General features: G+C 39.8%; 2 protein-coding genes across 2 annotated transcripts in view; both read left to right on the forward strand.

The window, feature by feature from the left end:
* The first annotated feature begins 7,627 nt into the window (after positions 1-7,627).
* Positions 7,628-11,261, forward strand: LOC144057787 (CCN family member 3-like). The gene is made up of 5 exons (XM_077575688.1): positions 7,628-7,803; positions 7,978-8,206; positions 8,275-8,529; positions 9,880-10,094; positions 10,159-11,261. Exons 1-5 carry the CDS (start codon positions 7,753-7,755, stop codon positions 10,450-10,452), a joined length of 1,044 nt encoding a protein of 347 aa, XP_077431814.1. The 5' UTR covers positions 7,628-7,752; the 3' UTR covers positions 10,453-11,261.
* A 3,577-nt stretch (positions 11,262-14,838) lies between these two features.
* sntb1 (syntrophin, basic 1) overlaps positions 14,839-24,366 on the forward strand; it is a 36,540-nt gene continuing 27,012 nt past the window's right edge. The window contains exon 1 of the mRNA XM_077575687.1: positions 14,839-15,806. Within this exon, the coding sequence (XP_077431813.1) occupies positions 15,323-15,806 (484 nt within the window). The 5' untranslated portion in view covers positions 14,839-15,322. The remainder of the gene's footprint in view (positions 15,807-24,366) is intronic.

Consider the following 24,366-nt stretch of genomic DNA (forward strand, 5'->3'; position numbering starts at 1 on the left):
TCAAACATACTTCAAACAATAAAATAATAACTCATTCTTTTTTGGGGGCCATGTTACCGAAAATTTTAAATAGATACGTTTTCCCAAAATACAGGATGGAAAAAAAGGTGAAAAGTTTAATTCACAAATGTGTGAAAAATACTTCTAAATAATTCTACAATAACATACCTCTCCAATTTTTTACTGTATTTAATGTGACTGCTATTTTTATTTATTTATTTTACTTCATCTGATATTTGCTTTTCTGTCTATCATCCTACTTGTGATGAAGATAAAAAAGATCAAAACTGTGTGAATACGGTAAATAATATATTTTTGTTGTACATAGCATTCGTGTCAAATCTGTATCTCCCAGCACATAAACAAATAATAATATAATATACAGTAAGCATAGCAAACTTCAAACTATTCTATTTCTTTGGAATTTCTGTACTGTGCCACCCACAATACAGCATAACCGTTGCCATGGAGAACTCAGTGTGTCTCAGCTCATGGACACGGAAAATGAATCCCAAATGAGAGATTTGTGCCGGCCTCCCATGCAGTCAAAGCCACTGTGACAAACAAACTCAGGTTTTACCATATGCAGTATGTGTTCATCTTTGAGCTCATTTTTTCACAAAATCTATGCCTAGTCAGTCCCCACATGTGGGTGTTTTTTTAATTACGGTATATTTTTGTTAAAACAAATAATTGATCAATCTAAATAGTTGAAAATTGCTTGCTGTCTTTGATGATACAATATTAAAGGTTGAGCAAACATGACAATTTTGACGGAAGCGACATAGAGCCTATAGCTATAGCATATATGCTAGCCCTCTTTTAAATTGTTTTATTATTAAGACTGTATTGCATTACATTATTGTTTGTACTTGCTTTAATTCTGTTGCTGGTTGTTTGCACACACAAAAACCCATTTGGGATTGAATTTAAAATCAAGTCATTTTGAAATGGAAATTCTTTTTTCATATATGCTAGCTTGAAAGGTCAACTTTTGATTGACCAGTTTGTAAAAACATCATCATGTTGATGTCTCTCTGACCTTGTGTGTCATTTCTTTTCTGCAAGTGCTACTTTCTGTTTCTAATCAAGCTATGGTTTATATTTAATGGAGTTCCATTTCTGCTTGAATTTGTGACTGTTTTGCTTGCATTTTATTTTCTCTTACGTAGTTTGAGCTGTATTGTTGCTTCTTTTGTTTGTATTCCATTTTCTCTTTGATTAAGCCTACACATTCTCTGACCATTTTCTTTTATCTTTTCTTTTTTCTTTTTACTTTATTTAATTTCTACTCCTTTTGTTTGTATTTTAGTTTCTCTTTGGTCAATTGGCTTTTCAATCATTTAGTTTTCTCTATTATTGTGCTTTGTTTGAATTGCACTTGATCTTATTTTGCTTGCATTTCAATTTCTCTGTTTGATGGACTCTTACATCACCAATAAGTTGCGATTCAAGTCTGATCCTAGTTTTAGTGACATCGACAATTTAATGTGTCTTTCATCACTTTAAGTCACTGAGATGATTTTTTTTTTCTTTTACTTTGAATGTGACATTTTATGGTCCTAATGTTTTAACTGCGTAACTTTGACTGTTAGATCAGCCTCACTCTTTCCATGTCTTCCTACTTTTTTGTTTGAAGTTCTATGGTTATTGTCTGCAATACAGTTTTTTTGTGGTGATCAAAACTATAAAATGCTACAAAGCACGTCAGCCGGCGCACATGGATTCATTGGTCCGCCTTCACAAAGAAGACGTCAGTGCACGGAAGACATAATTTCACTGCAGTCGCTTCCATGAAGCTGAATGTGCACTTTGGATTACAACTGTTTGGATTTGCGCATGATACAGTATGACAGATGGTTGTCAGGTGTTCGGTCTGCAGGAAAGCACAGCAAAGGGTTTTTTCCTTATCAGATCAGTAAAAATAAAATAGAATACATAAATAATGGTGAGATAACGTTTTTAAATCTATTTTTTAAATTGGAGTCAAAATTTGTGCATAATTTTGAGTTAATTTAAAGTTCTTTTAACGCCACAATTTTTATTTTATTTTTTATTTTATCTTTAAAAAATTTTATTATTTTTTTTTAAGCACGATTAATGACCGCCCCTTTCTTGGAAATTCTGTACTGGGGGAATTCCAGTCACAATGCAGCAGACACGTCCACGTAAACATTTTGCAATATTAAATTTAATAATAATGCATATAATTGTGGAGATTGGGTTCAAGTTGTATTTTACAATCTTAAAAATGTGCAGAATTTCACAAGTTGCTCTAAATATGAAAAGAAAAATGCACTGAGCTGTCACTAATGTCTTACAAATGCAATTATGCCATCTAGTGACAGAAAAATGGCCTCAACACAAATCAATATCACAATTGTTTTGTTTTTTTTACAGTACAGTACATATTTTTAATTTTAACACTGTATCAATGACTAAAAGATGCAGCCTAATAGTTTACAAGTATAAAAGCTTAGGGAAAAGATATTTTATTGTACATTATATTGTACATTTAGAACAGATACAAAATTTGTGATTAATCGTGAGTTAATTATTGAAGTCGTGCGATAAATTACAATTTAAAATTTTAATCTCCTGACAACCCTAATTTTTACCCATGTTGAAATCTGAAAATACTTTTAAAAACCAGAATAGTGTTAGTTTAATGTATGCGACCGCAGTGGATATCCTAAGAGTTGATTTCCGTATTTCAGCTATAGCCTACCAAATTTTGCTGCATGAGAGGGTCAAAATATTAGGAAGACTTGCTAATGTAATTTTGTGGCCTGTGAATATGAAAACTAGCATCCGACTTCTAGGCGACTTCTCCCGGGCGGTAATTCTCTTGTGTGGGCCGACCGCATGAGAAAGTGCGTGAAGCCCTTCGGCGGGTTGCGGGCAGTCAAGCTTATGGTCGCGGTGGATGCGTTTTTGTTTGGAAAAGACAAATTTCAAAGTGGCAGTTAAATATTTCCTTCCAATGAACAAAGTGTATTTTGTCCAAGCGTGATCATAACATCTGGTGCGAGCTACGTCCTCAGAGGGCCAGATGGCGTCAAGTCGTAATCGGCCAGTGTTTCCTCTCGTTTTCATCCCATTACGACATCTTCGCTATCTTCTATGCTCCGCCCACCTCCTTCATGTCTTCACTTTCAGCTATTTCACAGACAGCATGAATGTGCGTATGCAGACTTCCCACCTCATTCTGATATCACACATGCAGTGCCAGGCCATTCCACTGTAAATAGGTTCCGTTTTTGCACACAGACTGTAGTTTGGCTTTTGGGGAAAATTGTCATACAGTAATTCACAAGGGAAATTATACATAATAAATTAAATGTGTTTGTCATTTTCATGGTAATTTAATCATCACTTCAGTGGTTTGTATTAGTGGTGGACCAACCAGGACACATTTTTGTTAGCTGGCTTTTTAATTCCGTGTCATTAACACAGAAAAGAAGTGAAAGTAGAATTTTAACACATTGCCATCGGAACGATTGATTGATTCTCTCGATATTGTTAACTCTTTATATTTCCAGTTCCCTGTTATGGTGCACAGACTTAAAGTGTATATATAATAGACTAACAATGCCGCATTCTGGTCGTATAGAGAAGTGAAGTCACAGGAAACTGACATCTGGCGGCCATCTTACGTTGCCACTTGCTCAGTGCTTGTATTTTTCTGCAGCGTTTTCACTTTTATTCTGTCCTTAACAGTAAAAAATGCCATAGTGTGTAGCGTTCAGTTGTATCAGTAAAAAACAAAAAAAAAAAAACATTGACATCATACAATAATTTATTACGACGGCGTATTAGGGCCAAGTATTTTATTAATTGTTTTAGAGGGGGGGTAATATTCTGAGAAAAAAACTCGCAAATTTTCCACTTTATAAAGGGGCAGATTTGCGAGAGAAAAAAACTCAGAAACTAGCAAGAAATACACGTAGCAGAGCTATAATCTGGACGAGACTTAACTCTCACATTAGAATAATGTTAGCGCCTGGTGGACAAAAGCTAGGACGCTTTTATCTACCAGGAGCTAACGTAAGGATTCGTTGATGGTTAATGGAACACTCTTTATAAAATGAAAAGGCAGGAAGGAGACGTATTTCTTCTGAATTTAAACTTTACTCGTCATACGTGACAGCTAAAGCGCCAACACTTCCTGGTCCCCTATCAGCTGACTAAAACTAACCAATCAGAAGCTAGCATACTTGTGAAGAACAGCAGATTCGACAACAGCAGATTCGATTCAACCTAGCTACTTGTACAAAAAAAATACCAAAATGTATGAATGTGTAAATAATAATTCTGGAAACATGAATGTACAAGTAAATGTACATTTTAACAAATTAACTTAAATGCTTGATCTTAAGGGTGTGGACCTTCGCAAAGCTAGTCGCTGGCAGTAGCTAAGTAGCTAACACTTCAAAGTGCAAATCCTTAGGTTAATCTCTGCTAAAAATTTTTACTATCTCCTTATTTGAAAACCCAACCGAAAAGTATTGGCACAAACATCCGAGTACGCTACGTGTATTTGTTATAAGTTTGTGAGTCTTTTTCTTGCAAATTTGCCACTTTATAAAGTCACAAATTTGCGAGTTTTTTCTCAGAATATTAACCCCCTAAATAATAAAAAAATATATATTTATACATGGCCCTAATACGCTGTCGTAGTATAACCAGATTAAGGAAAGTTCATCTTTTGGTCGTCCGCATCACATACTGTACTCGAATTGTGTAAAATGACGTCAGCAGAGGTCTTGCGGTGCCGGCAGCCTCATTTGCGTCATGTTGAGCTTGAAGAAGACCTGACATGGGGGAGAAATGAGGCGACACACTCGGCAAACACAGCCACACAGTGACGTTCAACATTCTTTCACTCACATAAGCAAACTGTTTGAGTAGTACACTCTCTTCCATGTACTGCCAGAATATACTGTATACTGTGCGTAGAAAGAAGGATCTTGAGTGGGTGATATAGTGAAGTGTTTTCTACGAACGGCTTGTTTGTTATGTATCTAGGCTTGCACAGTGTGAAAACTTGTACCTTCCGCCATTTTCTGACATCTGTCAGTACGTCATTGACATAGATGGATGAACAATAACCAAGTGACAGAAAATGTAAAATAGTGTACGAAATCCTACAATAAAAAACTGAATGAATTGATTTTGAAAACTATCCACGGCACACCTGATGGTTTCTCACGGTGCCGGGAATTACTTGTGTAGATTGATGACTGGATCTGTCACTGAGGATTGCTCACGTGTAAATATATCCTTCTGTCTCAGCGGGGGCCAAACCACAACACAACCTCTGAGCAGATGTGATGACCTCCGTGTCAAGATTCCCACTGATCCAAGCCGCCGACCATCCGAAACTTTCCGAAAGTATCTTTTTATGGAGGCAGTCGAGATCCCCGCGGATATAACGGGCTTTTCCATGTGCGCCCTCCCAAGAAGGGCCCAAGGAAAGAGGTCAAAGGCTCTTCACCTACGAGCAGATGGACCAAAGGGAATCCCCGCATGATGACATAAACATCCTGAACTAGGAAACGGAATCTTCCATTTGTGTAGCCCAAAGGGGAATAGGAAAACCAGAGCATTGACTGACAGACACCTGTTCACGGATGGAGTCATTCTTCCACCCGTCCGTTCATTTTCTTTACCACTTTTCCTCATTTGGGTCATGGGTGAGCTGGGGCCTACGCCAGCTGACTTTAGGTATTTAGCCAATGACAGTGCACACTCACACGTACATTGGCTACGTTTACAGGCAGTCAATATTTGGGTTAAGATCAACATTCCGATTTTTGAAACATTCAGGATAACCTGTTGACATGCGTGAGTGGACAGCGTTACTCCCGTACACATATACCGATCGAAAGTTTCAATCGATTTACTTAATTTTACAAGGAGAGTTTTGAGGACATTTTACCAGTTTATTAAAAAAAAAAAACTACTCAAAGGTTGAGGAACAAACCCACAAGCTTCAGATTGGGAGACAGCTACTCTACCACCTGAGCCATGCCACCCCTGCAATGTATTAGTATATTGACTTTTTAACTTTTTTTTATTTTTATTTATTTTTTCCAGTGAATGTTATTACGCAAATAGACGTCATCATATTCATGCCACTTACCATACTAAAAAAGTAGTCTGTTTCCTCCTCACTCCTAAAGTGTGATTCTTTGTTTATCTCTGCTTGTGTATTTCTGGTGAGTTGCATGCCAAACGCACAAACTAACACACATATCTCTGTGTACTGCAAGGTTATTTTAGTTAACAAACTAAAATTCAAGAAACAATTTTGTTAACAAAATAATAAAAAAACGAAAAATGTTTGAAAAAATATTTTAAAAAACGAAAATCAACGGAATAAACTAACTGAACAAAACTAACTATAATTATAGCGAAAATGTCCTTAATTGAAGTCTTTGGTAATTAATTTAATACATGATCCTTTGGGGATGATTTATTTGATGATAGTATTTTTATTTTTGTTGTAACCGGAATAAGGAAGTTTGAAAGTGTGTCGCACAGAAGTGACATCATCTTGCAGCAGCCAATAGAAAAGCACCTTCAGATGACGTCCTTCTTTTTTTTTCATTTTACAATAGTGTTTATTAAATATTGCGCACAAGTAATACACGTAAAAAGCAAAATAAAAAACAAAAAGAAAACTTATAATGAAACTAAAACTAAACAACATTTAAGCAGTTTTGAAATAACTAAAACTAATGAAAACCAACAGAACCTCCTTGAAAATTAATTAAAACTAACTAAATTTAAAAACTAACTCAAAACGGAATAAAAACTAACTAAAATGAAAATATAAATAATAAATAAAATACAAAAATTATAATAACCCTACTGTATATATATATATATATACCATGCCATTCACGCTAAAGATAGAAAATAATGTGAAAACGCCGCTGAGAAATCAATGTATTCAACTTAGGCTCATTTAGCGAGTGGCAATCTAAGATGGACGCTGTGCATACAAGCACCAGTAGTACAAACCAAAGTTCCGTTCAAATGAGGTACATGATACATGTTTATATGACTTAATATTCAGGCTAGAAAAGGGGGTCTTATTCAGGTTTTTGCCATTTTACATGGCTTTTCAAAACCTGAATACTGTATTGCCAATATTTGAGTTTTCAAAGGGTTATTGACTGCATGTAAACGTAGCCATTCACAATTTGGTATATTCAGTTAACGTTATGATTATTGCTGATGTACTGTATGTTTAAACTATAAGCCTATGGATTGTCAAGTAGCACAAAATGGATGTAGTTTAGCCACTCTTTTATCCGTATCTATATATGTGTTCTGTCTGCCCGTATTTTTAGCCAGCATGTTTTAACGGCTCTTCAGTCATTACACAGTTCAGTTTTCAATTTAATGCAATACAGTAAAATGGTATTCATCCAAACTTGTAAAAATGTCCCGTGTGGCATCTCTTTTGGCAGAAGGTTAAAAAAAAAATCCTCCTCAAACACTTTGGGTGTTCTCGCGCACATTCCTCGCTATTGGTCATCATGGTGGCCATGGGACCGCTCCTCTATATAAGGTCCTCCCCTCCTCGCTCCTGAGGCACAACGACAAAGAGATTACAACCTTCTGCTTTAACGCAAGCTAGAGACAAAGAGGAGGGGAACGTCAACCCTCAATCCAAGGACTCAAGCCAGCTTCAGCATAGACAATTTCTACACTGAAGATTTTTTTTTAATTGCTGAGAATATGACCTGTTTGTGTGATAGAGCTTTTTTTCTCGTATTCTTTGCAGCACAGGTAGGAATTCAAAACCTTCAACATTCATATTTTTACTAATTATTTTCAGCAGCCTTTTAAAATATATATTGCTGTTCTCTTATATCACCCGCAAAATAAATTGTTGTCATTCATTCCTTATTCCTCACATTTGGAAATTGTATAAGCATTGTTTCTTATGTTTTGCCCAATCAGGTGTTTACATTAGCCTTGTGCCAAGTGTGCCCGCGGAGCTGCCAGTGCCCGGAGGAGCCCCCGATCTGTCTCCCCGGAGTGCCCCTCATCCTGGACGACTGCGCCTGCTGCCTGGCGTGCGCCCGCCAGAAAGGTCAGGTGTGTTCCGAAACGGACCCCTGCGACACACGGAAAGGCCTGCAGTGCGACTACACCCACGGCCAACGCAAAAACACCGGCGTATGTGTTGGTGAGTCACTTTGCGCAGCATCCGCTGAAAAGTAAAGACAATTCCTGATTTCTGATGGAATCTTCCAGCTCACGAAGGCCACGTCTGCCTTCTGGATGGTGCGGTCTACCAGAACGGTCAGACTTTCTTCCCCAGCTGCAAGCACCAGTGCATGTGTCGCGACGGGCAGATCGGCTGCATACCGCGCTGCAACGTCGACGTCATGCTGCCGGGCCCCGACTGCCCCGCGCCACGCCGGGTCCACGTCCCCGGGGAGTGCTGCGAGAAGTGGGAGTGCGAGCCCCCGGCTGAAGCCAGCGCACTGGGAGGCTTTGCTATGGCAGGTCAGACCATGCTTTACATTGAACATGCCAATTCTAAGCACACAGGTTCAAGAGTTGCTCCGATAGTCTGCTCATATTTGATTGATACAGTTAGAGATTAGTTTCTTAATCTAGTTTAGGTTCAGGAGTCACCAACCTTTTTTTTGAAAGTGAGAGCTGCTTCTTGGGCACTGTTAAATGTGAAGTTTGGTACACGTAACAATCTTGCTCAAGTGAACATTCATTAGTAATTCTTGATATTTTGCAACATTCCTAGAAAATCACAATGTCCCATTCCTGGTGAGCCATTTCTAGAACAGCTCTGTGGGCTGCTTATGTGGTCCATGGGGGCTAACTGATACCCACAGGCACCATGTTGGTGACCCCTGATCTAGTTAATCTATGAATAAGTGGCGTGACAAAAAAATTTATAAAAATAAATAAATAAATAAACCTGTTGTCCATGAAACTTTGTAGTAGAGACAGAAATGGGCTAAGCGTGAACTCATCCAATTTTGACCCAGTTCCACAATTTTGTACTCTTGTACTCTCCACTTTTGTGACATAAACATCAATGGATCACAAAAGTGTATAGTCTTGGTTTCTTTTGTAAAATGTATATTATTGTAGTAGTAAATAAAGAGGTGACTCTTAAGGTACCACTTCAAAGAAAAATAAACAAAAAGCATTATTAGGAAAGTCGACCCCGAAATTTTTTTTACAATATGTTCTCACTCATTTAAACATGGTATTCTGATCTATATCGTGTTTGTGGAATTTGAGTTGGCCGGCAAAATCCGCTCGTTTTTATCCAACACAGGGGGCGGCCATTTTGCCACTTGCTGTCAACTGAAAATGACATCACAGTTGCTCAGCTAATGGCCAATCGTTGCTAAGCTTGCAAATGTCACATGACCAAACTCAAAAAACATATCAGCCATGATTGCCCTGATCAACTCTGATATCCTTTTCAGTCAGCAGCAATTTTCAAAATGGCCGCCTCCTGAATAGATAAAAACAAATTAATTTTGCTAGTGGGTCTTCATAGAACATATTGTAAAGAAAATGTTTGCATTGACTTTCCTTCAAGGCAGTCTTGTATTGAATTTCATTTTAAGAATGTGCCACATGTACACATACAGTAGTCCCCAGACTTGGAACACATTCCTGGTGTTACACTGGTGCGTGACACTCAAAGTTCAAAGGTTACTTACATAGCTCTGACCTGTCAGAGGAAGCGGCTGGAATGAACCACAACACAAAGGAAAGCGAGTTACCACCTCCGCCTCAAATTTGAAGCACTGACGTGATTCTGTGATTTTTGGTCGTCATTTCAGTTGTAAGGCTCATTTGAATGTTTTGAACCCGCAGCCTTCCGTCAGGATGAAACGGTGAGCTTCGACTCCTGGGACCCCAGCTTGAACTGCATCGAGCAGACCACAGAGTGGGGGGCCTGCTCTCGGACGTGCGGCATTGGGGTGTCCACCAGGGTCACAAACAAAAACCGACGTTGTGAGATGGTGAAGCAGAGCCGCTTGTGCATGATCCGACCCTGCGATGAGCAACAGGACCTGACACGGCCAAAGGTAAACCTCAGAGTGCCTGCGATGGAGTATAAGGTGTAACATGTCTTTGTCGTCGTGTCTTCAGAGAGGCAGTAAATGCCAGAGGATGGTGAGAAGCGACACGGCCGTCCAGCTCTCCTACAAGAACTGCACCAGCGTCCAGGCCTACAAACCTCGCTACTGCGGCTCCTGCACAGACGGCCGTTGCTGCACCCCGCACAGAACCAAGACCGCCCTGGCGGAGTTCACCTGCGTCGGCGGGAAAAACAGCAAGAGGCTGGTCATGGTGATCCTGTCCTGCGTCTGTCACAATAACTGCCCACGGGACAACGCGGTGTGGCAGCCTTCGGACTTGGGTTACAGCGGGATGACGTTATAGGTCAACGCTTTCATCATTACAGCCGAAGACTGTGTGTATATTTAGGAATTCCTTTTGTTGGACGTGTTCGCGTCCAAAATCTTGAACGTGAGTTGTATCAACTCTTTAGTCCAAAATATGCAAACATGCGACGATGCGGACGTGCACATATGAGAGTCAATTTTGCTTTAGCAATTATGACATAATGAGTCACTCCTCTTTTGGAGATCAGATTTAAAGATTAGCTCGTTCACTGCCGTTGACGGCTATAGACGTCAAAAATTAATTTAAACTATTTCTATTAGTTTAACATTTTTTTAGTATATAAAAACCTAGAATTTTTTTAATTGTAAATTTAGAACAGATATAAAATTTGTGATTAATTACAATTAAAAAATGTAATTGCCTGACGGGCCTAATTAAAAAACTTTTTTTTTTTAAATAAGGGCCGTTTAATCGTAATGAATCGCATGCTAATTTTATATCTGTTATAAATGTACAATAAAAAAATCTAGGTTTTCATAAAAAATGAAATTAAATTATATATATTTTTTAAACTAATAGAAATAGTTCACATGAATTTTTGACGTCTATAGTCGTCAATGGCAGTGAATGAGTTAAACTATAGTGTACAGTATATTCATGACAGACTCATAAGGTATCATGAGAGCATTTATGGGACGACACAGACAGAGTCAACACTGTGTGAGTGTTGGTCGGTTAGCTGGAATGCTGCAATTAGCCCGATGGGTATGTTAGTGTAGAATTTAAAAAAAAGAAATAAACAATTAAAGGGTAAGTTAGATAATAATATGTTCTATGCAGCCCCACTCGTCTAAATATGGTATTCTGGTTAAGTGGAATATGAGCTAAGCAGCAAAATCCAGCAGTTTTTTTAAATCAATATCAGAAGGCGGCCATTTTGTAACTTGATGTCGAGTGAAAATGACATCACTTTTGCTCAGGTCTCAGGTAACAACCAATCAGAGCCCTGAGCAACTGTGATGTCATCTTCAGTCCACAGCAAGTGGCAAAATGGCCGCCCCCGAAGATGAATTAAAACGGCTGGATTTTGCTGCATAACTCATATTCCACAAATGTAATATTATTCAGAATGTCATGTTTAGACTAAACATATTATTGCCACGTAATGTTTAAGGTTAACATTATTTCTGAGAGTCAAAAGCGTTGCGTAACAATGTGAGCATTTTAATATGTTATGTGTGTAGCTGTTAGCTGACAATTTCCAAATATGGGATGCATTGTTGAAATAAGTGGACCGTGCTCTACGACCTGGCCCTAAACAAAGGGCTCAACCTTTGATCAGAGGTCATCGTTGGGACTTTGTGTCATTTCTAACATCTGCCTGCTGTGCTCGCGTGTTGCGTCTGCCCATTAACACGATCATTGTTGTATTAGAGTTTGAACGACAAAGGTTGTTGACAAAGCTTGCTGATGTGGACGTGCTTCAAATTCATGACTCCTAATTACTCCTATATTGTTTTGTGGTGTCTTTTTTCTAACTCCTCTCTGCTTATTGGTCTGTAAAGTCCTTTAAAAATAAATGTATTTTTCTATCAAAGACTTATCTGTTATTGTCCACAACTGCCGAGTTAATATTTTCTTTATTTTAAATCAAGTAAATGCAAATTAGAGCCCGGGGCCCGTTGTCAGTTTTTTTGGTGGCATATACCAAAATTAACAATTGGCATTACCCGTGTTGTTTTCCTGCTTTGTACTTTCAGTGCTAGTTAGCACAGCAGGAGAAGAAAGTTCCTACATTGGTTTTATAAAGGGCTTTTTTTTTTTTAAATATATATTTACAGAAACACAAAGACACTACAACTAAAATAGTAACAAAAAGAAAAAAATAGCATGAATCACGAATGTTTGCGCTACTTTCTACTCTTTCTACTTTTTTCAGTTGCAGGGGCAGATCTATTTTAGTGGCAAAAAGAGCCACTGACCTCCCCAAAATCCTGAACAATATTTGAATTTGAGCTTCATTATCTATCTTCTTTTTTTTTTTTTTTAATAAACAATTACATATTTAAAACAGTATAGGGACCAATAAGTAAGGCAAAATAAAGAAACATGTGCTTTGTGCTCTGGTCCCAATTACTGCTTGTGATGCCTGCTGTCATTCTGGCTAGGCATTAAATCAGATTAGACAGGATTAGCGATATTGATAATTGATAGATGGATGGAATGTTCTACACTATTCTTTCATAAATCTGTCGAATATTTTTTTTTGCAGTACCAGATTTATCCAGATGAGCAGGCCAAAGGTATGAGCTCCTATAGTGGACGTATTTCAGTCACGACTGCGGAAAACCAGTTCATCAAAATGACTTTTTGAGTCACTTAGGGACTGTCAACACATCCATTCACAGCGATTTTATTTATGGTTCGCACTGAGACTTGACTTTAATGATTGCATATGTTGGCTTTTAAGGTGACCAATTTGTTTGGACTCACTCAAAACATTGAGCAAAGTGTTTGCATAAATGGAAAAGTCTTGTTTTTACTCTGCAGGACTTGTTGGAGACGAGAGAGTTTTGTTTTTGTTTTTTGTTTTTTACCCTGCAGGGATGGTGACTCAAAAAAAAAAGACAGATTTTTACTGTGCACTTTACACTACTGGGTACTTTATTATCACAATGTGTAATATTTTGTTTACCTTTGTAATTACTTTTTAATCTGTATATACTATTATTTATTTCATATTGTGTGTTATTTAAATTAGAATATGATCATTCATTTTGCACGAGGGAGCAACACAATCTCGTATCAGTCAGTCACATAAGATGCGGCTGTAATTGGAGTGGTTTATATTAAAATTACAATGTGGCGTGGTACACCTACACTACAAATGAAGGGACACATGGGTGACATTCGAAACAAATATTATTAGTGACCATGACAAACCATGAGGAGTTATCTTGTAAAGGTATGACAATACAGTAATGTGAAAATACAGAAAGGCTGAATCCCGATTCAAACCCGATACTTTTGACTATAAGCTTAACACACTTATCTTTATTTTCATCCCCTAACATGAAACTAAATCAAGATAGTGCCTGTTATTGTAACGAAATATATCTTAAAATAATAAACATTCTCAGAGTAATGTCTCTATGTATTCTAAAATGCAGTACCTTTCATTCTGCCTGCAATTCCTTCTATGTCCAGCAGTAGGCGCTAAAGTTTCAATAAACATGGCCCTACTAGTGGCAGTCAGTACTCTATTATTGTATTCATGAACATACAGTACCGTTACAGTCCAGCTGTTGACTTGAATTGTGACGTCATTCCAAAATATGTGAGAGCGTTTGTTCCTGCAGCGGCTCCCAGTCTCAAATAGAGATTAATTATCAACCTTCACACACCTTTAATAGGGCCGCTTTTACTGTTGGTTTATTTGTTTTGAAGGTCATTATCACAACAAAGAATGTGCATTGAAGTGGATAGCTCATTTCCATATAAAAGTAAAGAAGAAAAAAAAAAGCTTCTTTAACAGCCCTCATTACGCAAAATATTCAGCAAATATTTCTCAATTTCTCCAAATCAAACTTAATCCGTCCTTGCTTGTTTCAGTCCTAATGAGAGACTTCTATTTGGAGAAGTGTCCCTAAATTGCAGGTACATACGCTAATACAGTTTAATTGTTTAGCCGATTCAACCAACCAATTTCAGGCTCTATTTGTCCATGCAATTTAACAAATAACCCTATGTTATATATAATAATTTTCCAGTGATTTAAAAGAAAAAAAACATTTATTAGTTGATACATGGTGTAGGCCTACTTGTGGTTAGTTAGCACATCTGCCTTACAGCTGAGAGGTCACGGGTTTGATCCTTGTTTCAGGCTATCCTCTACAAAGTTTTCATCAGATTTATTTCTGAATTTAAAAAAAATTGTTGTTAGCCTATTTGTTAGGTTAATTCAAGATTAATATGAGTCTGAATTGTTATCTATATGTGCCCTGTTTGCAACTGCCAGGTACCCAACAGACAATCAGTTGAAACTAGGATAGGCCCCATGTTCTCAACTCAAAACATGATAATTATCATGATATAAAATGGATTTTATTATTTAAAAAAAACTTAATTAGGTCAGGTGACGACATGGTATACGCTTAGAAAAATGAGTGTTGTATTACGCCAGTAGGTGTCGCCATTCACTTAACAGTAAAGCTTTTTGATCTTTTTTTTTTTTTTTAAGGAGCAACAGTTCCTTCAAACGTGCCGTTGAGCAATATGTGAACCCATTATGCAAATAATGTGACACGAGTGCCGGCATGAGGCGTTACCTTGCTTGATGATAATGATGAAAATAAAAATAAACTACTTTCTTTTCACTCTTTGTAGACGTCAAAAAACCGGAACAGGCGCATTCCGCGAGGCGCGCAACCGACCCCACGCCTCCAACCGTGCACGCACACGCACGCATTGGACAGCAAAGGATTGGTGACTTGACTTCTTCTCGTTGCAATTTCGGTTAAGTTTCAAACCAAATATCTATATTTTGACATCTCTCCTATATTTCTCAACAGTGTTGCCAAATCGCGCTGCCTGACGATTTAGTCCGGCGCAAATGAGGAAGCGCTCATTTTGGTATCATTCATCGAAGCTCCATGTGTGTGTCAAAATGTTAGCGCGTTGCGCACACGCAGGTTCCGGAGGTTTGATCGCCTGATAACGACTGGAGCAAACTCCACCCAATATACACACACACGCACACTACACTTACACGCACACACGAGCTGAGAACCTGTGGCAGCGTGCTCCGCTAAATACTTGCCGTTTGCACGGAGTCGCGTGGAGAAAAGTTGTGTGGGTCAAAGTCCGGCAGCTCGGGTGCAAGCGGGACAGAAGACATGCTCCAAACATGGCCGTAGTAGCAGCGAGCGTGCAGGAAAGTGGATTTGTGGAGGTTCTGGTGCGGGCTCGCTGGCACAAAGTTTGGCTGCACTTAAACGAGGAGGCGCTCACGTTAAGCTGCCAGGACGACGCCGTCAACTCCAACGGAGTCGTCACCAATGGATCTTACCTTGACAACAACAACTCCAACAACGGTTCGAGGCTGCCGGACCAGCTCGAACCCGTGCCGGAGACCATCGCCAACAGGAAGCGGTGCGTCAAGGTGTCCAAGCAGGAGGTCGGCGGGCTGGGGATCAGCATTAAAGGCGGCAGGGAGAATAAGATGCCCATCCTGATCAGCAAGATCTTTAAAGGGCTGGCTGCGGACCAGACGCAGGCTCTGTACGTCGGGGACGCCATCCTGTCCGTGAACGGGCGCAATTTGAGGGAGGCGAGCCACGACGAGGCGGTGCAGGCGCTCAAACTGGCAGGCAAGGATGTGACTCTGGAAGGTAAGCATCGCGTAGAGTGGATGGAACAAGAATCACAATTGTAGAAGAGGGAAGTTTACTGTGAGCCTGAGAGTCCGAGTAGTGTTTTTGGGCAGTGGTGGTTCTCAGCCGGCCCAAACACGACCCTACCTACTGACCTACTTTTCAACCGAAATTCTATTTTCTGCGTCACGAAATCTTATTCATTTATTCCCAACATTTCATTTTGTAGCATTTTTCTTGGCTCCACTGCTTTCAGTACATGTAAATACCCCCCCCCCCCCCCCCAAAAAAAAAAAATCTGATTTCCACCTCTCTGTACTACAATGTCTATCTAATCTTGCCTGCAGGGCTTTCAGAATCAGTCCTTCTGGCTGACGCAATTTAAGATAACTTAGCAGTGAGACTGTTTCTTTAACCATTGCTGTTATGTTGTATTCTTATATAGTATTGATAATTTCTGTAGTTGTCATGTGATTGTAATAAAAAGTGGATTAAATGGGCCCGCCACTGCCTTGCGGTCACAGGTGTCAAGCCACATCCACGTTAGTTTGTTCTTCACAAAGGTGTGCCACCATTTTTCAAAATGAGCTATGTCAATGATGATAGTAATAAAGTCCGGGGCAATTATGTGATGTGGCGGCACTGGCGGGGCGTTAATTACAGTTTGCACACACAAGAAGTATGGCAAGTATTGTAATGTGCTCATGCCACGTGGCTAATTGGCAAACAAACTCAGTGCAGTTGAGGTTCTGGCTAGCAGACATCAGACATGTTTGAACAATAATACTTTTGAAAAAGTAGCAAAGTAAATGCAACATCCATCAGAATTTCAACAGCCTCTCCAGATTAACAAATTTTTTTTTTCTAGGATAGCTCCTCTTGGAGGTAAGCAACAGTATGGGGGAGTGGGAAGGGGTGGGGGGATTCATAGATGAGGTGGTAGTGGAGCAGTCTCTCAAATTGAAGGTCGTAAATTCGTTCCTCAACCCTTGAGTGACTTTTATTTATGTATTTTTCATTCTTTATTTTACTCTCTTCCAAGTGTAAATATTAGCCTATACTCTAAAACTGAGTGTATTTAATTTTAAATTGAGTCAAATTGACTCTACAGAATTGACTGTGCACTTGCGCCATTTTGTCCCTCAAAATACATAAAATAATCCTAAATTGCTAATGATTGGGCAGCACAGTGGACCAATGTTTAGCACGACTGCCTCACTTTTCTGACGTTCTGTTTGAATCTCATCTCAGTCCACTCACCCAGAAATAGAATGCCGCTATACGTCTTTGTTATATTTATGACAGCATTAGGGTTGCATAGTCTCCACAATAGCACACTTAAGCTGTGTTTATATTTGCTTTGTTTACATGTTGTCTTGTTACATAGCTGTTAATTTTAAACCAATTGCTGTCATTGCCAAGTTTACCTTGTTTTACCTGAAAAGTACTCTGGCAGGATGTTGCACACAAAACTAAGCTTGCGAGAGGCCTGCAAACGTGCGCATGCAGCACTTGAGTCTAAAAGCAGAGGGGGCGGCTGTGTACTGTCAAAAAACTCGCAAGCAAAGAAGAATTGTACCAACCAGCTAATACTTGAACATTTCTACCTGCCAGTTGATTGCATTCACTTTATTCCCTGGAAAGCATACAAATCACATCCTGTTTCGAAGAATACAATAAAAGCTGCAGGGATTCTCAGCGCTGAGGGCCATGGATTAAATCCTCAGTTCTATGTAATTTATTTTCCAGAGTTAGAATGGAGCTGATTAATAACAGGAGTCAGGACATGAAAATTGCTTGTTTGTGTTGGACCACATCACATTTCTTCAGTTTTCACATTCATTTTCGAGCTTGCAAACATTTCATTTTTATGCAATTTAACTACTTGTGTAACTTCATAACAGCAGAATATGGTCAGTTGTAATTTGACAAATTTGCCTTCAAGTTGTTCAATGTGACACAGTGGAACCTCCCAATGGCCCAAAAACATAAAAATTGCCGTTAGACCAAAATATATCTGGAAAAATGAGCATCAAAAGTCAAGCCAAACTTCAAATTCATGCTCATCATCTACAACAGGGGTGCTCAAGTTCGGTCCTCAAGAGCTCCTATCCAGCCTGTTTTCCATGTTTCCCTCCTTCAGCATAGCTGAATCTAATGATCAGCTAATCAGCAAGCTTTGCAGAAGCCTGATAACGATCCTGATCATGAATCAGGTGTGTTAGTGGAGAGAAACATGGAAAACAGGCTGGATAGAGGCTCTCGAGGACCGAACTTGAGCGCCCCTGATCTACAATATTAACGCCACAAGTGTGTTTTGCTTAAACTTGGGCTTTTTATTTTATTTTATAGAAGCGTACTGGCACTGAAAGCATAACGGCTAACATGGCTAGCATGGTTATGAGAGGAGAAGCGACCTCCTTTTGGTTGTCTGAATTTGAGGATGTCTTATGTCTGTAAAAGATACACCAGTACACGTTGAAACGTTTGATCAGTGGAATCGATTGGATTACAAACATTTGCGCTAGCTATTAGCGCTAGCATGTTACAACAAAAATAACAACAACGTTGTTGATTTATCACTTATTTTCATACACTTTAACAACAATTTCAACTTTTGGGCTGCTGGGAAAAGAAAATAGAGACCTTAAGGAGGGTATCAAACGTCTTGACCCAAACATCTTGACCACCAGATCGATTTTTAGCCAGAGCTAGGGGCTCACATATATCACGATCGCAAAAAGCATTTTTAACATCTTACAATGACACTTACCTTAATCAAAATGGTCAAAACACATTTTGTAGACTGTCTGTTGGAAATCTTTTCAATTTATCTTTGAAATTCCAGACACTTCTTTGTCTGTTCCCATTCGGCATTCCATGGACCCGTGAACGTAACACAATGTGCGGCACATGACGTCATGTGAACATTATCTATACAGTATACTGTATGTACGGTGAATATAATACCACTGCAACAACATAAGATATGTATTTTATAAATCTATGATACTTAAGAATACTGTATTAAAATGTAAACAGTTGAAAATTGAGAAACAGTATGTATTTTATGTAACAGTAGTAACACACTTTTTTTTAATACTGCCAAACATTAAAGCTTACCTTCAACAAAGTGCTTATAACAAACAGGGATGTATGGACTAGGTTAGATCAACTCAACTGATTTGTGAAAGCCAATTTTTTCTTAGGTGAGCGTTCAATTTTCTCACCTTGATTCAAATTTGGTGGCAAAACACTCAATAAGCATCAGAACAAAACAACACGAAGGCCTCCATCGTGGTGGACGTGGTGTGTTGTCGCAGGGGGGAAAAAATCTATTATGTGCCTTTTGGAGGTGAGGTGTTTTAAATTGGAACACAAAAATTGTGTTCCATTTCTAGAAAGGCTCTTATGTAACCAAGAGTTCCATGAGAGGCAGATTCATGTTCAAACTCCCTTTGCTGCTTTTTTTTTTTTTTTTTTCAATTCAAGGCGCAAATCTGGAGAGTTTCCTGCTGTCTCACTCACTCATGCAGCCATGAGTTTTACTGACATAAACACTTGCTTTTAGAAGATGAAAATTGGGCTGATAGTAGATTACTCTGAAGGCTGAAAATCATTTTGCACACACATTCACAGACACGGGAAAATGTATCATGTAAGTGCCCACTTCTGGGTTTATTCCTGTTCCCATGAGGACTCTTGAACGACGAGTATCTCCCTCACACACATACACACACACACACACACACACACACACACAGTGATGATCCTTCCCAGGGGAACAAAGGAAATACATTGCAGAGGGGAAAAGCAGAATTGATAAGAAAAATCGGCAGAGAGAGAGCGGAGCAGGGGAAGCGGAGGAGAGCGTGGAGTAGAATTGTGATTTTAATGGAGTAATGCGAAGAGGGAGCGCAAAGCTGCAGGAGCGCTAATGAGGGAGGCGAAGAAAGTGATGTGAAGATACGTAGGTAAACTTCAGGGTAGATGAGTGCCGGGAGGTTGTGGTGCACTCATTTGGGAAAAAGCAGCGGCTGTGCAGTCAGTAAAAGATCTCTGCCAACTTGGAAGGCATTCATCCATTTAGCCGAGCGTGTATGTTTCATCCCCAGTGAAACATGTGATCTGTGATATTCCCACAGCTCCACTTAGTCCTCACTGTAAGTCGCTTCCTGAGACGGGAGAGAATCAGTTAGGACGAGGGAGAGAGATCAAGAAGAAACTGATTTGAGAGGTGGGACGTGTGTCGCTGTGCATTTGTGCAATTTATGTACACGGGCATCTCTGCGGAACATTCATCTGTGTATATTTTTACCACTGACTGCGTTAAGCGGATGGAAGAGAAAGTTGAGTAAAAGAGACGGTTTGTGTCTGTGTGTATTGTTTGCTCAAGATTGTGCAAGCAAATACTAGGAAATATTATGTAGAATCATAAGGACAAATGTTGGACACACCTCATGGTTTAGCTTTAGCAAACAATGTTTTTTGGAAAAGATCCTTATCCGTCCAGCAAAACTGTGCCCCAGTGCATAAAAAAACTGGCCCCCACTTTAAGGATAACTGGAGGCAGTTTCAATTCTTGGAGGTCTCAAAACTAATTTTCAAAGCAGGCTGTATTGTAGTTATGGCTTCTCTCAGAGGGCTATGACTGTAAAAAAAAAAACATACGAATGTACACTCGCCTCATCTTAAAAATACATATTGTTGCTGTCGGGCAGAAAACTTGCATCGCCAAAATCACTATCAGAAAAAAAAAAAAAAGAGTCTGGCCTGGGAATTGCTGCTCGTTATATTATTGCTCATATACACCAACATCAACACAACACCGCCACAAAATCATGTTCAATCTTAACATCATTTGCAAACACTAGTATGTCCTGGTCTGACCCCATGCCGGCGTCAAGTGTCTTTTGTGGGAGAAACTGCCTCAGACGTGAAAATAACCGTCCTTAAGGCAGGCAGTGACACTTCCGAAAAGCGCTTTTGTGTGGATGACAAGCCAAATCGTAGAAAGAAAAAATCGTTTTGTGAGATACCCTAGAAAAAAAGTACCCAAAAAGCGTTAACACTTCACAAAAGCATACGAGAGGTTACATCACCTTCCCAATTTATTCTTCAAACATCTAAGATCCATTCATGATGCCATGAATAAAACGACGAGTTGTAATACATAGTTGGTTATCAAAGATATTGAATGCTCAAAATGCTTTCATTATGTTGATGTCTCACAAGCTGCGGTTCCAACTCCAAAGTTTTCTGCGACTCGTTTCCCATGATGTCGCCGACCCCGCTGTCTCCTGCACACGAATGCAGACAAAAAAAAAAAAAAAGAATGCAATCAAAACATCTTGCCCTTACTTGAGCTGGAAGCATACGAGTCAGCGGCCTCGAAGCGTTTCATTTCGGCACCCGGCAATCCAGGCCTGTCATCACCTGACAGGTGTGACGCCAGCGTTAGTTGGTGCCCGTCGTTATATTCAGTCATGGCCGGTGTTGTCTAGACTGACGCTCCAGTCAGGGTGCGTGCGTGCACGTGTGCGTCAGTGGAGAAGCCATCATCTGTTCAGACACTGACTCAGAGTGGACGATGATGGTATGAAATAGACAATGGAATTATTCTTTTCACTGCTTTGCATACAGTACACTTACACAACCAAAACAATTGCAGCGATGCAAAGATGCGTCCTCCAAGCTGCGGGAGAGGAAGATTAAAGCTCTTGTTGCCTCCAAGTGTAATTATTGTTCTTCTGTCTTTTGCGGTTTGACCCATTTTTCTTGGTCATAACAAAACTTGAAGACTCATTTTTACCCGAAGGCCAATACGCATACATGAAGGGGAAAATTGAAGCTAAATCCAGCGGAAGGGGAATAACATCACTGACACATCATTTGCTGGCCTCTTTGTAATGTGTTGATGTTCACTTGGTCAGCAACTCACTGAGAGAATGAGCGCCGCGGTTGTGGTTTTGGGGAAATGGTGAGTTAGGTTGTTGCCGGCGGAAACACAATTCTCAAAAGCTGGTTAAATGTTTGCCAATTAGAGAAACTTGTGACGAGTTGGGAGTCCTTACTTACGTACAGAATTGGATCGATTCACAAATCATCTGTCAGGCAAGAGCCCGTAGTTCTCACGTAATTGTAAGTCTTTATCTTACAGAGTCAACAATTTGGGGAAGGCCCTTCTCTGTTTCAGCATGACTGTCTCATTGCACAAAGCAAAGGCATGCTGGGAGGGGGTTGGTATTGAACAGCATGACTGGCCTGAAATGTAATCAGTTCTTACTGATTGTATTAATGGCGTAGTTTCATTGGCTGTGTGTTTTTTTTTTTTTTTTTTTTAACATGGGTTGAATTGTCTTGAGATAAAGACTTGATATCTGCCAATGCAAACGCAGCTTTGATGACATTATAGGACACACAATAGAGTAGAGATTAGTATGTATGGGCTCCCTTATAGTTCTGAGTTAGAATTGTCTTCCTGTTTGGAGTTTGTATGCTCTCTTCTCGTTTGTGTGGATTTTTTTATGGGTAGCTTCATTCTACTTTCCACAAACATGCGACTGAAGATTGTGTTTAGGGCCACTCAAACTGCTTCACCCAGGTAGCAAACGGCTTCTCGCCGTCACCGCGAAACGGCGCCGGGAGCTCAACTCTCACCCCAGTCACGCCGCCAGACCACGGGTTGGCACTCGCGTACAAATCATGCCGCTCCAAAGCAGTAGCGCTAACCGGCTAGCCGAGTAGAAAGTTTGGTAGATTTCCGGAGAGAAAAGGTTCCACCCCCAAAAAAAATTTATTGCAGGAAACCCACGATCCCACCGCTGCCACCAATGTAGCGTGTCGCTGTGTTACGTTTCGGAACACTCTCCGTGAGGAAAAATACACAAGAACATGTACTGTCTTTGGGGAGCGACTGCTGACTGCCCCGTTTCTTCACACACTTCCCTCCAAAACTATTCTCCTTCCCCCGTCGCCACCCCCCCACAATGTGGTCTTATGCGGCCCACGAGCCACCAGTTGCCAATCACTGTCCTGGAATGTTTTTTTTTTTTTTTACAAGGCCAAGCCCTACTTTTTTCTCATTAGTGATGATTGACTGCAGCTGGCAGTTCCTCTTGGCTGCCATCAAAATAATTAGTTGACAGCGCTCATCATATCAACTGATTCTCAGAACAATAGCAACTGGACATGATGAAGGAGAATTGTATATTTACACAATTGGTTTGGAGCCATTTCTGGACAACTGCAGATCCAAAGATCATTATTTATAACAATTACCAGCAAGTACAAGCTTTTTCGTTGCCAAGTGTTGGGAGAAGTTATATATCAGTACCAAAGATGGGACTAGTGACTATTTTTTTTTTAGACTTGCAACTCGATTCGTCCACTAAAGACTCGAGACTTGACTCGGACTCTTCTTTTAAAACTAGTTGAGAACATTACATGTCTCTATGGTGCTTGCACTCATTTTCCCTCCTTATTCCAAATAACTTAGATTCGTGGTCAGGGACTTGAGACTTGACTTGACTTGACTTAACTTGGACTTGAGACTTGACTTGAACTTGAAACCTAAAGTCTTGGACTTGTGGGTCAAAACGTTGAGACTAGACTTGGACTTTGTCTTATTTGTGTCCATCTACACCCATCACCTTCCCGCATGTGTCGCGTATGAGATTGCTGTTTTTGTGAACTCAAATCGTGCAAATGTTCTTCTGGATGAACGCACAATTCTCACCAACACACTCTTCCCAGAAGAGAGAAAGGCGAGTCTGTTGGCTTTACTTCCATTACTCAAGATTTGTATTCCTTCTGCCTATTTTTCAGGCCAACACAAAACGGTTCATCAAACTCGACACCGTAGTTTTCCCACATTGCCGGTGCAATCTAAATATCGTCATATTTCAGGGAGGATTGCGCTTCCGAACTCTTTGAGATGACTTTGTTGGTCTTTGTAGTCTGAGCTGAGGGATCTTTTCACATGCCAACGTTTTTAGTCAGCCTGCATGTGTTGTTTGAAATGACCAAGAGGTTCATTGACAGCTGTTCCAGTTGGCCTCCTTGGGGGGATCCACTTGGAAGCGTTTTAGTTTGCATGTAATCCTCCTCAGGGAACAAGAACTGAGGAAGTGCCAATCCCTTCCATACTCAATTCAAATAGGCATAGTCTTTTTCTATCGTGGTTTTTATTTTAGCTCTTTTTTTTTTAACAGAATAAACTACCAATGTGTTGTTTGGTCGTGTGTTCAACCAGCAGTGTCTAGTCTGTATTGCTTGTATGTGCTGGTCGCTAGGAACTGTTTCCTGAGGATTTGGGGGTTTTATGATACCGCCCTTCAAAATAGTATAAGAATGTTGTGAGTCCGCTGTAACTACACACTTGCGAGAAGCTGCAGCTGTGTTCTGTAAACTCGCTTGTGTCCGGAATATTCTGTAGAAATAAAAGCTTCGAAGTGACTGTTCATCGATCTCCAGCCTGCATTCGGATAACCAACATTCTCACTACCCGAAAGAAAACAAACACGCGGAAGGAAAAAGATTCTTTCCTTTAACATCATCTTTCATTATCGCATTTGTT

This window comes from Vanacampus margaritifer, chromosome 9, assembly GCF_051991255.1.
Source record: "Vanacampus margaritifer isolate UIUO_Vmar chromosome 9, RoL_Vmar_1.0, whole genome shotgun sequence".
Taxonomy (NCBI): domain Eukaryota; kingdom Metazoa; phylum Chordata; class Actinopteri; order Syngnathiformes; family Syngnathidae; genus Vanacampus; species Vanacampus margaritifer.

Excerpts from the sequence above, each read along its gene's own strand:
- LOC144057787 (XM_077575688.1), top strand. The coding sequence starts at position 7,753 with ATGACCTGTTTGTGTGATAGAGCTTTTTTTCTCGTATTCTTTGCAGCA. Across the intron at positions 7,804-7,977 it reads TCGTATTCTTTGCAGCACAG|GTGTTTACATTAGCCTTGTG; the intron begins GTAGGAATTCAA and ends TTGCCCAATCAG. Across the intron at positions 8,207-8,274 it reads AAACACCGGCGTATGTGTTG|CTCACGAAGGCCACGTCTGC; the intron begins GTGAGTCACTTT and ends GGAATCTTCCAG.